Below are 15,863 nucleotides of genomic sequence, written 5' to 3'. Positions count from 1 at the left end.
TGCAGCTGTTTGTATCGCTTCATCTCGCTCTCTCACCACCACAATTGTTGGAACCACATTTCAAAATAAACTCTTGACTTCACTGCACTGGTCGCTGGTTAGTCCGCCCCGATGATAGCAGCTCGGGATTTCTTATGTATGTGTGGTGGTTGACCAGGAGGTAAACTGGGGTAAATGGAACAATAAGCAAACAAATAAATAAGTGCTCTTTTGCTTTTAGATTCCCAAGTCAGACTCTGATGAACCAAATGGACTGAAGTTTTTGAAAAGAGAAGAAAAACACTTGAGGCTCACTCAGTCTGGAAAATATTCCAGCGTCATTCTCGATATGACGAGGTCTCTCGCGGGAGAGATTTATTATCAAAAAAATTTCCCATTTTCCATTTGGCCACTAATTTGTTTTGAGCTTTGTAAAAGTTAATTTGATGAGTGTGCATGGGCGGTGGCGGGAAACTGCTGCTCAGTCGGGGCTTCATAAATCCAATTTTTATGGTCTCACTTGTGTCTGAAGCAACAGACAGTGGTTGCGTCATGCAACACTGTCTTGTGTACGGTCTGAACTGCATGCTTTGGCACCAGTGTCTCCACGAAACACCGATGACCTTTCGCCCTGTTTTTTTCTTTCTGTCCTCATGTGTGAGCACATCCTGCCGGCAGTGTGCAGGAGTGAGACCGGCTGAGGTAAATCGGGGACGGCATGCGTTAAATATCATAACCTGACAATAATAAACACACCAAGGGCATCCAACCGTGAAGTGTCTCTTCAGTGTAATGAAAATAGAGGCTATCTGAGCACCGCCACTGCAAACTCTCATTGCCATGTTGATAATTATCCTTCCCCCTGAGCCATCACATCCTGTTTTGCTTCATCATCCGGATCTCTCAAGCGAGAACGCGGTCCACGGGTGGGTGACAAATCATTTTCCGACAAAATTAAACTTGGCTGTGCCTCGAAAACACAACAACACAGACCTGTAAACAACAGAGTGGGAAGTCTTTTGTTTTTAGTAGTAGTATTATTTCTGGGTGTATTAACCCAGAAATGAAAACGCAGGCAGCAATGTTTTGCACTGCTGTAAAAATCACATGTGATTAGTTAACTATTTCGACATATTGCAGCAATGAATGAAAGAGTCTCCTTAAAATTTTAAACCCCAAAAAACTCGACTTCCAGTGCTGCGAGAAACTGAAGCATTAATTACTTAAACATGGATGGATCTGCACTTAAAATACTAAACATTATATAACTTGCTGGAGCTGAGCGGCGTTATGCTTGCTACTTCGATTTGTTACATTCCTTCCCGGCAACCTCTCAGTATAATTCGATTAAGATTTGTGAGCACTGTGTCCTGACACTCCATCACAACAGAGTAACAATTTATTATACAGGGCGCTGCAGTTAGTTGCAGATGTCTGGAGTCGATAATCGGGTCTACTCTGTCTGGTTAGGCAATAGGTGTCTCTGCGAGTGATAAAGCCGCGGCTTGCTCTCCCCCCGTATTCACGTCCTAGACAGAGTCAGACTCGTACATGCATAAAGCAGCGCTGCACCGAAACATTATGCTCATTGTGAAAAAGGCCAGTTTGCCTGGAAAGGGTGAGTTGATTACGTGAATTCTGCTTTTTGTGCTGGGTATCTTTTTAAATATTTCAATGCTGCGAGGTTCTTTGTGTGAAAGCTGTAATTCTCAAGTGCATCCCACGAACCATTTCTGCAGGGTATTCATTCATGTCAATGACACCCCCCATCACCCATCTCTGGAGTAGCACAGCAGGGGGTACTGATGGAAAAAGAAACACGGGGTTGTGGAGGGAGAAAATATAATAAAACATAATCCAACATCTTCTGGAAACACACTTGTCTGGACAGTCACGTACGCGCAAGCACACATTCATCATAAATCTACCTCTCAACATAACAGCTTAAAATGATTTTAGCTGTAACTTTTCACAGCTAAGCTCTCTAAAGCCAAAGCTTCATCTTATCTTAAAGACCTTTCAGACCTGTTTGTGTTTCTTAGTTTCCAAAAGTAGAAGTGGAGGCAGAGCTTTTAGCGGTTTCTCATTGGAAGCAGCTCCCTCAGTGGGTCAGAGGCAGAAACCCTCTCTGCTTTTAAAAATTAAGCTTAAAACTTTCCTTTTTGATAAAGCTTATAGTTGGGACTCTGCAAGTGACCTTGAGCCATCTCTTAGTTATGCATTGATCTCCTCTTCTCTCCAACTCGGTGCATTTATTGTTTGTTGTCTTTCCTCGGTTCTGTAGATTTGTTTGTTTTTTTTGTCCAGTAAGTATTCCTTGGCCCTGAACCAACATGTTTCTGGTCTCAGTTACTGGCCGCACTAACAGTTGATAGTCACTTGTGTCTCTATGCTTCTCTTTTCTCTCTCCGCTCACCTGATCAAGGCTGAGAGTTCAAAATTGAATGCAAGTCCTGTCTAATAGTGCGAGACACTGATTAGCCGCTAACATTAAAACCACTCGCCTACCGAGACATTAGCAGCAGATCCTTTAAGTCCTGTGAGGTGGAGCCTCCATGGATCGGACTTGTGTTTTTTTTCAGCACATCCCACAGATGCTTCATCACATTGATATCGAGGGAATTTGTTGCTAAAAAATAACCTGGATTTTAGCCGGCGCCATCTTGCAAGTTCGGAGCGGTTTGGAGCTGGACGTGACCAAATTTGGGCGGGCTGGGGAGGAGTGAGCGGTGGATCTGACTCGATCTGATTGGAAACTCGACGATACTACGTCCCGCCCACCGACACCTGTTACCTTGACTGCACCACAGGCCTGTCAATCAAACAGATTGCTCCTAAAAACCTCAAAAGCTTTTTGAGGAATATTTTCCGAATTAATGACGGGATTATTTTCAGATGGAGCGCCAAAGCTGGAGGTTTTTTTGAAGCCAGCCTCTAGTGGCACCCGGTGGCATCGCAGCTTAAGGCACTTCAGCATCAGCCTCATTTTCCAGACCTGGAAGCTACATCCACTTCTTTTTTTTTTTTACACTATATGGGGCAGTATGAAGTTGTGACAGACAGGGACCTGCAAGACTAAGTGGAAACAAGTCCGAGACTATTACATCCGTGCACTTCGGAAAATGCTGGAAAAACGGAGGGCGGATGATGCCGTGTTTTGTCCTTTTAGAATCTCAGAATCAGCAAAGTACTGACCCCCTCGATCGCTGCCCTGTTTGTGGTTTACATCAGGCAAATCTGCACGTTCTAATTATATCAGTTTCTCTCGTGTACCCACTCGTGGAGTCCTCCAGTAACACGCAGAGGACAGACGCAATTATGTAAGCGACAACGTTCACGAAACAAACAGTTGTCGAGTACATCTCTGGCCTTTCCAATCCACGACTGTGAACGTTAATGGAGCCACGTTTCAGTCCCGCAGGACTTTGACACTCAACAGATGGGATTGAGAAAAACACTATGCAAACTCCATTATTGACTTTTTGCCTTATTTCGCCTGTGTGAGTTTGCAGCCCTCAGCTCATTATGCATTCAGGGCTGTCAGTTGTAATAATCCATTCGAACGCTCCGCATGCTGTTTGTTTCTCACCGAGACGAAGGCTGTAATTCTGAACGTTAATCTACTTTCCTCCCCGTAATAATGCCTGCGTTAATAATTCATGGATTAATCAACACATGAATATGGAGGAGAGGGAATCAGAGAAAGTGACACTGAGCTCCCCGTTTCTCAGGGAAGACACACATACTCACACTTTGGGTGAAGTCAATAGAAAACGACTGAGATATTTGTCTGTGACATGATTTCATTTATGTTACATAAACAAAGTAAAATACATTAGGAGACAACATAAAACTACATTTCCACTAAACAAAGAGAAGGGGCAGCTTCAGAAACACCTTGACAACTTAAAACAGTGAAATGTATTTACACGTCACAGATAACAAGATAATAAGGTGAAATTTCCCTTTAATGGCTTTCGTAACAGTCCCAGCACTGATAACAGGGAGCCTATATGCCGCAAAAGCGTAAATAAAGGCATAATAAAATGCTTCTCACTTCTAAATTGCATGAAATTGCTCAACAAATCTTTAATACTCTGTATCAAATCCTCAAATATCAGGCATGGAAACGGGGTCATGAAAAATGCTTACCCCAAATTATTGTTGGGGAAAGAAATGCAGAATAATCCTGCTACAGTAGCTAAACACTTAAACTGACAAAATATGTCATTGCATTAAAAAAAAAAAAATCAACAAACAATTTATGAAACCTCCGCTAAAGAACACTGTGCTTCTCCAAAATGTTCCTGAGTGACTTCTCCAATTAAGAAAGCACATCATTTAGTTATGTAACAAAGATACATCAATACACACAAAAAGCCTGACCTATTTATGTGAATTTTTCATTTTCATAATTGAATTAATGGAGCAGAATGAATGCAATTTCATGTCTTCTTCGCCATCGTTCTTCTCCATCCGTAAAGTGCAATTGTGCTTATTTCCATGCTAATTCTTGACTCGTAGCTAACATATTCCTCCTTTGAGACGCCATACACCCCACATTCATTAAAACCTCCAAAAATATACACATCTGAATTCACACAGGAAAAGGTTTCATACCAAAAACACTTCCGAAAAGACCCATCCATTGCATCAGCAACACTTTACTTTAAAGGAGACCTATTATGCTAATGTTCATATTGTTGTTTTTATTTATTAAAGGACTCCACTTTAGTAGTTTTGACTGATTAAGAGAAGAAGAAAAAAAAAATCCCTATTTTTCTTAATCTTAATTCTTTTTTTCTGCCCTATGCCCCTTTTAATAAGTGTACTTGTGGGAAATCCGCTACACAGGCTGCAATGCATCGCCTAGAAAATAGACCCGCATGGTTCCCACCAAAACAAAAAGGCAAGAAAAAGATTTGTGATCACATGTGCACTATATAATCATAGCCGAAACCCAGCGTACACTCGAAGTACAGTATATTATCATACTCTCTCGACTGTGTCTGTGTGTCTCGCTATGAACGAGGGTAAACAAAACAAAAAAATCCCGTGCCTACTTTTTTGGTTCGCTTGTCGGACCTCAAACATTCATTACTGGTGGCCGTCGTTAAAGGGAAACTCATTTTATTCAAATGTTAAGACTGGCAGTTGTAGCGCCGCACCAGACACGCTGTGCAGTGCAGGAGAGGTAGTGCACACGTCGGACAGCCCGAGGCTTAACTCATTTTGGTACCGAGCTGGTTGGATGTGCGTGTCTCTGCTTCGCGGCATGCTTTTGCCCGAAGCAGATCAAGAAATCCACGACAAGCCGACGTCAGCTCGAACCGAGTGATCAGAGCAGACCGATCTCATCGTTTGAAAATTTTGCCAAGTTTCATATGACATTCATGACAAAATACAGAACAGCATAACCGGTCCTCTTTCAACCTCCTCATATCGCATTTTTCAGCAGTACGTAAACATTTCACGTTTTTTTTTGCACAGAACTAGCTGTTGAAAATGTTCTACATCAATAAAGACAAAAAAAAAAAGACCTTTATATCCGCTTACAGACACTTTTAAACCACTTAGTAAATGTTTACATACTGCTAAAAACTGCTGAATAAATAGGGGATAAAAAGTAAAGTGTTACCAGCGTACCCATTTTCCAATGCAGACCGTTGACATTAGTTTGCCTCCCGGCATGAGTAATCACATTGTAGAAGTACTCATGAATTCTTGCAAAGAGCAGGCGTTCTGTTTTATAATCAGCTTCTCCACGTCAACCTCAAAATTAATCATCCCGCCGTATGAAAGAAACAGCCGTCTTGACAGACGGACACAAGTCTGCCGAGTGGGGAATCTGGGATGAATCCCTCGAGGGCCCTTTTTGGGCAAACTTCAGGCGGGGTGGAGTTGTGGGGGGGAGGGGGGGCTTTAATGCAACATCTGTGCTCTTCCGTAGGATGGGATGGGATTATTTTTGTCAAATTCATCCTGATGGCAGAAGTGTGTAACCTTGACACAAAGCACTACGTGTAGCCCTAATCTTCACATCTGCCTTCTGCGTTGTACACGGAACCTCCGGGTAAGCAGGATGAGACGTTTTCCGTGTCCCTTTTCAACGATCGTAATTAAGACTCCCGCTGAGTTCACTTTGCGCTCGCTCTTTTCTGCTATCAAGAAGATTTGTTCCTTAATTGGAGACCCCCCGCTCGTTTGCTCCTTCTCCTCTCTGTGCACGTTCAGTTCCCGTTGTCTCTGGGTTTTTTTTTATTCCCTGTAGTGAGCCACCAGAACCAGTTTAGGTCTGGGGCTGACGGCATCGGGACTTTGGGGGGCGGCGCAGTCTTGATTAGTTGGGGGCGGAGTCACTTGGTTGGACCCCCGCGTGGACCTGTGGACGGAGGTGGGCGTGGGCAGGGGCGTGGGCAGGGGCGTGGACGGGGCGGCAGTGGACACGTGGGGGCCCTTCTCCTGGCGGGCGGTGCGCAAAGTTTTGGTCACGCGAGAAACCGTCTTCAAGCTGGAGCCTCCCTCGGGGAGGGAGCAGCTGAGAAACGCCCTGAAACACCTGTAGAACTAAAACACACAGAATTAGTCATTATGAGCAGTGTAGTCATGACAGCAGTAGTTGTAATAGTAATAATAGGTTTATTGAAAGCCATTGTTAATGTATCGAGGTGGTGGTGGTAGTAACAGAAATAGTACGCTTGGTAGATGAAGTAGTCGAAGCAATAGTATTAAAAAAAATAGATGCAGTAATAGTAGTAGTTGTAGAATAGTAACTTAGTTTAGTAGTAGTAGTAACAGAAATAGTACACTTGGTAGATGAAGTAGCAGAAGCAGTAGTAGAAAACGTAGTATTAATAGTAGCACCTGGGTAGGTAGATTGGTAACTTGGTTAATAGATCAAGATAGTTGCAGTCGTAGGTTAGTAGTAGTATTAATATGATTGGCAGATGAAGTAGCAGAAGTACAAGCAGTACAAGAAATTATGTTATGATATCTGAGACAACTCGTTTACACAACGTAATAGTGATTGTGGTGACAAAAATACTCCGAACATACAGTAATACTTGTAGTACTGTCATTGACAACAGAGGACAGTTAAACTCTTTGTTTTTAAGCGTCCAGTTTTAAGGTTTCTCCGTCTTCTCTCGTCCGTGTTGGGAATCCAGCAGGCATCCCCTGGATAAACGTAGTGTACTTAGTATACTCTCCGGTTCCACACGTATACTTAAAGTCTACTACATTTCCCCAGGGCGCCGCAGATCAAACAGGCGTGCTGCACGAAACACGACGCCTCAGTGCGTCTTCTTACATCATCACCGTGCGCAGCTTCCTCCAGCATGTTTCCACCCTTTGAAAACAAAATTTAAAAAAGAAAGACGTCCACTGATCGGTGTGACAAATGAAACCAGTTTGTGGTGCTTTTTAACGAAGATACAGAAGCAGTTGGCTGACAATTCATCTTATATGAGCCAGTTAATTTCTGTTACCCCGAGGAAATTATGCACATCTCAAAATTAGCTCGCTGCCTTGAATCTTCTAGTGTCTCAAGTCCCAATGTATTAATCTGCTGGAGAGATGCGCCTGAGGGGAGGGAAGGGAAAGGAAAAGAAGTCGCTTTTCGAAAGCAAAAACCCCACATTGTGGATGAGCGAAGGCGGGGGTTGAGAAGTGAGAAGGAGAAAATGGAGAGGATCGGAGAAACAGGAGGACACGCTGACATCAAGAGGGATTACAGCCGAGAACAGTCACAGAGTGGGATTTTAAGTCTGAGGAGTGACCAAATCCTCACCTGTCACTCCAAACACAAAACAAACATGTGATTCTACTGTGACAGTTTGTGCAAATGAACAGTCGGTTTTGGTTGCAGGATTTTTCTCCACAGTGAAGTCTCAACAGTATCTTTTCTGGCTTTGTGCAGTAAACTCCCCTTTACAAACAAAAACCATGCTGGTCATGTAGCACTGCCATATGGTAGGAATCTTTTTAATATCTCCTCTGAATTAGGCTTGTATTGGCCATATCGAAATATCTGCCGTATCTGGCATGTTGGCAGCCACCATCTTATTTATTTTTTTTATTTTTATTTTTGGAGCCAGAAGTGACCATATTTTGATGAGCTGGGGAGGAGTGAAGGATCATTTTGACCATAAACTGGGTATAAAAGATGATTTAGTGTCCGGGTCAAACAAATTAGGCCAATACGTTAAAGTGCAATGCCACCAAGGGCCACTAGGGGTTGGCTACAAAAAGGCTCCAGCTCCATTGACTCCCATTCAACTTCAACTCATGAAATACAAAGTCAATAAATTTTTTCTACAAGTTTTTACAATGTCATTTGGTAAAGTCAGTCCTCATTAGTTTGCTGTCGGTCCATCTGAAAATAATCCCATTATTAATCAGATGCTAGGCCTCGAAAAGCGGTGTGTTTATGGGTGTGTCTGGTTGATTGACAGGCCTGTGGTGCAGGCAGGGTTTCACGATAGATACACAATTACATACTTCTCTGAGGCGTAAAATGTAATTATGTAATTATTTTTAGGAGCACCATAACACTGATCAGAAGGATGTAATTTAGCTTTCAGTTTTACAGCGTAGAAAATGGTATTAAAAATAAAGCAATCTGATAAAGCAACTTCATCAGATTATATATGAATTATAAATTATTTAATATGCATACATTTGATGTCGGTATAAACCAGCCATTAACATCTGGTTATTCTTTAATGAACTGCTCCCCAACAATCCTCTCATGAAATGTACTTTATTAAGATATATGATATAGCAGCATAACTGTGTGGACTTTTTAAACATTAAACCAAGACCGTGACTTTTCACTTTACTTAAATTTTTAAGTGCTTTGAGTTCCTAAATGTAAAGAAAAAAAGTTAAACCAATCTTTAGGTGCTACATACTGTCAGAAAATGGGACATTATATTTAGGTAAATAAACAACTTTAAAAAAGCGTTCTTATTATGTTGATAACAAACAAAGTCCAGGTGGCATTAGCTTCTGTCAAAACGTACTTGCTGTGTAATTAGCAGTAAATAAGTAAGATTACTCGGACAAAGTGTTGCAACAACAGAGTAAAACGGCAACCAAAATATTCTGAAAGAAAGTTTTTGTGCTTCACCGCTTTATTTTTTACTGTAGAAAAAGTTCCAAGTCTTATTTGCCTCCACTCTGAGTCCAACATTTTAAGAATAAGAATAAAAATCTAAGAATGCAGAATATGAGAATAAAAAGGCGAAGGTCTTGCATGTGAATACTGTGTCAAGCACTTCTCTATCACTTCTCTGCAGGAGCTGATAAAGAGTCCTCCGGGTGCAGGTGTATCAGAGACAAATTAATTCATGAGAAAACATCAATGACATTCGAGATGTGAAGAAGCAGCGAGATGCTGCAGTGCATCAGAGGTAACACAGGGGCTTCACACTTAATAGTATTAAATTACACATGGGGTCGGATTATTCTCAAACTGAAAATAATACCTTTTTCTGACCTTTTTCAGCAAAACACCGACGGTTTCCTGACCACAATAAACTAGATCGCTTGAAGTTTGCAGCTCAGAGAGGTGCGGTAATTATTGCTATATCTTAATCTATGATACTATAATACAACATAATTTATGCGATTTGTATTTCATGTAAATGTGGGGTAAAAAAGTACAATATCTGCCTCTCAAATGTACTTTAAAATGGCATAAAATGGAAGTATATAAGTACAAATACTAAAAATCAGACTTTTAGTTACTTTGGTGCGTCAAATATTCAGATGTTAGCTGATGCAAGTTTGCTGAAATTTCAGAAAGCTGCTCAAACTCTCAAGTGCAAGGGACCTGACAAAAGATCATGTGAACCAGCGAACACGGGGTAAAAAAAAAAAGTAAATTCACAACGTAAACATCCTTCGTCGTCGTTCGCTCTGACGACAGCCGGGATCCGGGTCGTGAATCTGCGCAGCGCTTGAAGTCTTCAACTCGCCTCAACACACTGCTGCCATAGTTATGGGCTGGGAGGAACTGAAGACTGAAAGCGCCACACAGTGCGGCCTCCAATACGTTTTATCGGCGGCCCTGAAAGTTCAGTCAGTAGCTTAATCATCACACACACACACACACACACACACACACACACACACACACACGGAAAAACGTTACTTCGCCGCGAGCAGACGGAGCGCCGTCGTAACAAGTCAGCCATCAAAGAAAGTTAAATGTCTCCCGAGCTCAAAAAGTGACAACCTGAGAACCGGAGCTACAGACAGGAGTGTGGCAGCAGATAAAAGGAGACGGAAGGCAGATAAAAAGAGTGTGTGTGTGTGTGTGTGTGTGTGTGTGTGTGTGTGTGTGTGTGTGTGTGTGTGTAACGAAAGGTCACTGCCTCAGTGTGTCGTTCGCTGATAGTAACATCACATGCTAATCAAAATCAAAGCCATGTTACCTTTTGGAGATTAAAAATAACTTTTGGTCTTTTACCTTTCTCTTCCCAGCGCCCGTCTTTTCATCTTCGTGTCTCACTTTCGTTTCCAACTTTGACGACATTTTTTTTTTTCCCTTCGCTGCCGATCCCGACCGGCTTTCCCAGTTTTCGTCAGCCTTTTGTTCTTTGTTTGCCTTTACCTGCTGCCTTCCCCCTCCTCTTTACGTCCCCTTCCTGCTGCCGTGTTTCCATTGATTCTCACTTCTTCACTCTCCCTCTCTGCTCTTTTATACCTCCATGATTGATTTACTCTTCAAATACTTTCCCGCTCGTCACTGCTTCTCCTCTTTTTCTTTCCTTTTCTGCTCCCCGTTTGCCGCGTTTCTATCCCTGATATGGATAAGTGTTAAATGGCAATAACTCTGCTGAGTTTAGGGGGTCGCGACTCAAGACAATTCAATGCAGGACATCTGAACCCTTTGGAAAACTGCCGTATAATGAAAGAGTAGCACAAACAAAGCACTCTGATACACCGGACCAAGCGGTAACCGGCAGTGACGTCACCCGTTGCTTCGTGAACGGCCGTTATGAAGCCGTCAGTTCGGCTTTTGGCCGGTATCCATCTTTGCTAGTCCCGAGCGGTTTGGACGCCGGGCAGTGACCGTATTTGGGAGCAAGAATAAGAGTTTATAACTCTTTGGAATCTATCTTGCACCCGGCACAATGCGGCGGCAAGCGCGACGCAAGTGTTTAAACGTACTGGCACCCGTCTGAGCACCCGTCGGCCTTACAAAATGAGGAGCGGTCAGATGCGTCGCTGTCTTGAGGCAGCTGAGAGCGATTGACCAACAAAAATAGCTGGTCTTAAGTCAGCGGTGCAGCGTTTCACTGGCACTTCATCACCTGAGCGGTCTCACGGCGCTTTACGGTTTGCCTCCCGTTCACCTGCTCGCACACACATTCACGCAGCGACGGCAGATATACGAGGAGCTCGCCCGCCATCGGCAGCGACTTGGGAGGGTTCAGTGGTCTTGCCTTAAGAACACTTTGGGACGAGAGGGATCAAACCGCCAACCTTATGAGTAGGAGGCAAACTGCATTATCGTCTGAGCCAAACGTGCAAAAGATCAACCATAAAAGAGATGTTAAGGATTATTATCGTGTCCGTCAGTTTGCTCAATTTGCACACGAGCGGGTCGTTCCAATAGCGATCAAAGGGAATGATGACACTCTTATTGGTTTGTTTCACGTTACACGCCTCTGATGAATCAAGAGACCAAGTACAACCAACCCCTCTTGAACCAAACACAGATAATCAGATTATCTGCCGTTAAACTAGCAAAAGTGGATTTTTGGACACTTCGTAAATGTTAAAGACCGATGAGAAGTCAACTGGCATCATCTGTGCAGGTAAAAAAAATAAGAAAGGTAGAACTGGATAAGCTATGTTTTCCCATTAATAGTTCCTGCATGTCAAAATGTCCAAAGCAACGTGGAGCTGCTCGGATTTATGTTTACGGTAATTATACAAATCTACTAATGACTGCTTCGGTGATTTATTGACGTCAAAACTTTGCAAGAAGCATTTTGAAGTTTGCTCTGCTGTCAATTACGAACACAGAAACCAGATTATTTCCCTCTTTCTTTTCTCCTGCGCCGTGTCCTTGAATGTCAGTGATGTGTATCGTAATTGCACCGACGGTGTGTATATATGTGTGTGTGTGTGTGTGTGTGTGTGTTGATGTTGTTACGGCTTTGACACCATTATAATAATGTCACATCTCTTTCTTTTATCTTCAATAACTGGCCCGTGTCACACAGCAGAGATAAGAGGTGTTTATTTACATTTACTCAAATACTTTACTTTAGTATTTTCCACTTTGTGCTACTTTATACTTTTATTCCACGAGAAAGTTATTTCACTGCTTTGTTAAGGTTTAAAGTGTATAGTTAGTGTACACAAAGTCGATTTTATTCCCCAAAAAGATAATACTTTACTTTACCTGCTCCATATTTGGCATTTCTAAGCAAACTATTATAGCAGATTTAAGGACATTTAAGAATTAATGAAACTACAGTATGCATCTTCTTATATTATAAAGACATATTTTATATGATCATATTTGTGTGTTTCATCTGTTAGTACAGCAGCCTTCATTTGGAAGATACGGTTTTTGACAAATACATGAATTAACAATTAGCACACAGTTTATCAGTGTGCTATAAACTATTAGTGGAATATTCATAAATGCTAAATAGGGCCGTTATTGTGACGTATTACCATAAATATACAATAAAAACATGACAACAGATTGTTGGGAACTGTGATACAGTGGCACTTTGTCAAATCCTTGCATCTATTGAATACTAAATTAAATTCAACACGAGACCAGTTTTTGAACAGAGTTATTCGTGTTGGTACAGGCGTGTTTCTTTCTCTCCCTCATCCTTTTTTCATCCCAGTAGAAACGCTGGCTTACATCGAGCACATTAAACAGGAATTATTCATCTTTCGTTTTGGCTTTTGGATGAGTAGTTTATGGCATTATGGGTAATTATCTGCAGCTGATATAATCTGCTGCTGGCACTGTTCGTTTTAACGAGCAGACGCATTGAACAGTCGGCAACGTTGAGTGAGAAGCTGCAATATGAAGGTTTTGTTCGGTGCTTTTTTTTTTTACTTAACCCTTAGAGCCCTGAGAGTATCTTCCCCTGGTTTTTATGAATGTTTTTGGTATAAAACAAAGATTGTAAGAATTAGAGTTGGATGTCGGGTATACTTGTATATATATTATGTGTTATATCATATTTAATAGAATATTGTTCCTACTTATTAATGTGTATATATATATATATATATATATACCTCATACATTTGTATTTTATACCATATTACATTTTTCTGTACATTTATACTATATTGTATAATATAATAATATACATTCTTTCTTTATTGCATGCATGTTTGTATTTTTTTTCTTTCTGTGTACTTATCTTTTTTTCTACCTGTAATCTTAAACTTGTGACAACTCAATTTCCCCACCGCGGGATTAATAGTCTAAGTTTATCTTATCTTATAAATCTTTTTCAGCACAACCAACTTGACTAAATTATGAATTTTAATCAACACTATGTAAGCGACATATAACAGACTGCGATGGATTCATATTAACGTCCACAGAAGGCTACTTTTCTGAGGGTCAAAATGTTTTACGATTATATGACGGACTCTAACACACATGACCGGACGCGGTGAGGAAACGCTCACCTGTTTGTTCATGAATATGTAGATAAAAGGGTTGATGACGGTGGAGAACTTGGCCAGCAGCGACGGCATGATGCTCGCCTCCGGGGTCAAAAGGTCACTGGGTCCAAAAGTGGAGATCAGAGCCACCACTCCGTAGGGCAGCCAGCAGACCAGGTAGCACATCACCATGGTGATGACCATCACCAGCACACGCTGCTCCCTGCGGCGGGTCACCACCGAGCTCACGCTGCGGACCTGACACGGAGAAAAAAATATAACTTTATGGATGCATCAAACAAACAAAACAAAAAAAACTGTCCGGTATGAAATGTTCGTGCCATTTCAGCAGCTTGTGGAAGTTTTTACCAGAAATCATAAACATTACTTTAGTCTTTCCCCACGGAGGTTTTAATCTAAATGTCTGTGGCAGCCTGACTAATGGGAAACCACCGCAGCACCCGTGACGCCCCTATAGGACGTGACCTCAAACAGAAAGCCTTCCCCGAACCCGACATGCTGTCATTCATTTTCAAAAAAGAGAGAGCCTATCAGCGGGGGGGATTCGAGCACAGCTAGACCCGACCCGATAAGCCCACAGGACATAATGGACCGGATCTAAAAATGAAGGTTGTCCTGAAGAGAGCCTGACTGAGACAGGAAAAACAAACGCCAGCAGCAGTATGATGCACTTTCAATTACCCTAATCAAAGAACCTGCAGCCGCGGTGGGAAAGAGCAGCAATATAATAATAATTGTAGTGCAGCAGAGTGACAGTAGTCATGGAAAGGAAAATAATTCATTCAATGTTTCCACCTCCTGCTCCAACAAGTAAAGCTGTTATAATTGAAATAAGTTGAAACTCGAGTCCACGTGAATCCACGGGACTGTAAATGGACTTTTGGGGCGAAGCCTTGTTTTCCATTGGGCACCACGACTGAACATGTCGCACGTACATAAAAAAACCAGCAGACGACTCTTTAGTTTAGGCAAATGTTCAAAAATTAGTCTGTAATAGGCAAATTACAAAATTAAAAAAAATTAAAAATTCGGGCAGCATGGTGGTGCAGTGGTTAGCACTGTCACCTCACAGCAAAAAGGTTCCGGGTTCGAATCGGTCCTGGGCCTTTCTGTGCGGAGTTTGCATGTTCTCCCTGTGCTTGCGTGGGTTCTCTCCGGGTTCTCCGGCTTCCTCCCATCATCCAAAAACATGCACCTCAGGTCAGGTTACCTGGCGCCGCGCTAGTGGCAGCCTGCTGCAGCAGCTCCCCCCTGAGAGCCCCCCTGCTGTAGTGAAGAAATTTCCCCTCGGGGATTAATAAAGTGTATAAAAAAAAAATTAAAAAAAAATTAACACACAACTCAAAGTCAGTAAGCTGCGACTACAAAAATGTTTTAGGGTCTCTCTTCATTCAGAAGTTTTGCTGCATCCTCAGGTTGACTTTGAAACGAGCAGCCTTTGACCAAAATCAAGACCAAAAACCAAAGCGTCATTGACCTTTGGTCCGCCCTTCAGAGTGGCTGAACAAACCTTTTCCGGACAGTAATGAGTTAGGCAGAAAAGCAAGACCATAACCAATCCGATTAGTCAGAGTATAATTTTTGTCTAGACCCGTGAAGACTTCCACCCCGTATGTGATGGGGGAGTGTGTGCAGGGGAGGGTTTGCACTGGTGGTGACCTGCGCCGGGAATCAGGCGAACGCAAAATCGGCCAGAAAATGACCCGATCCAACCAAAAGGGACCTTCCTGTGTAGAGAATCAGCATCGAAAACGGCGAGACACAAAAAAAAAAAAAAAAAAAATCCCGCTGCTCCAATTTTTAGCGATGTCGGACAATCGAAGTACATACGTCAGGAAAATGGAGGAAAACTTGTACTTTTATCTTCCAGCACAAGTCTCCGACTCATTTTTCTCACGCTGGTCTTTTTTGTGTGTTTTTAGACCTGATCTAAGAATCTGCGGCGAAGCTCAAACAAAGACAGGAGGACCTCCGTGTGTTCCTGAATCTACGTTCTCTAAACCATCAACGAAACGGAAAAAGGATGTCATGAGCTTTGTGGGGAACGTTGAGGAACAGGACGCACTCGTACCGTCTTGTAACTCAATTCCGAAACGAGCAGCTGTGTCAAGACGTAATTGGGCTTCTGTTTCGGTTCAGCCGTGTGTTACAGTTTTCCGGTTGTTACAGTTTATCCGGAGCAGTAACACCTGCTACGTAAG

At 42.3% G+C, this 15,863-nt stretch overlaps 1 protein-coding gene across 1 annotated transcript in view; it reads right to left on the bottom strand.

Moving 5' to 3' along the window:
* Nucleotides 1-3,789: 3,789 nt before the first annotated feature.
* The window catches only part of tmtopsb (teleost multiple tissue opsin b), a 29,251-nt gene continuing 17,177 nt past the window's right edge, over nt 3,790-15,863 (bottom strand). Inside the window, exons 3-4 of the mRNA XM_069159747.1 lie at nt 13,666-13,899; nt 3,790-6,546 (exon numbers count right to left, since the gene is read on the bottom strand). Coding sequence (XP_069015848.1) covers nt 6,238-6,546; nt 13,666-13,899 — 543 coding nt within the window. The 3' untranslated portion in view covers nt 3,790-6,237. The remainder of the gene's footprint in view (nt 6,547-13,665; nt 13,900-15,863) is intronic.

This window comes from Embiotoca jacksoni, unplaced genomic scaffold (genome assembly GCF_022577435.1).
Source record: "Embiotoca jacksoni isolate LCO1_2020_lvr unplaced genomic scaffold, fEmbJac1.0.p SCAF_25, whole genome shotgun sequence".
Lineage (NCBI taxonomy): Eukaryota > Metazoa > Chordata > Actinopteri > Embiotocidae > Embiotoca > Embiotoca jacksoni.
The sequence above is the reverse complement of the archived record's forward strand: the minus strand, read 5'-3'. Positions and strand labels throughout refer to the sequence as shown.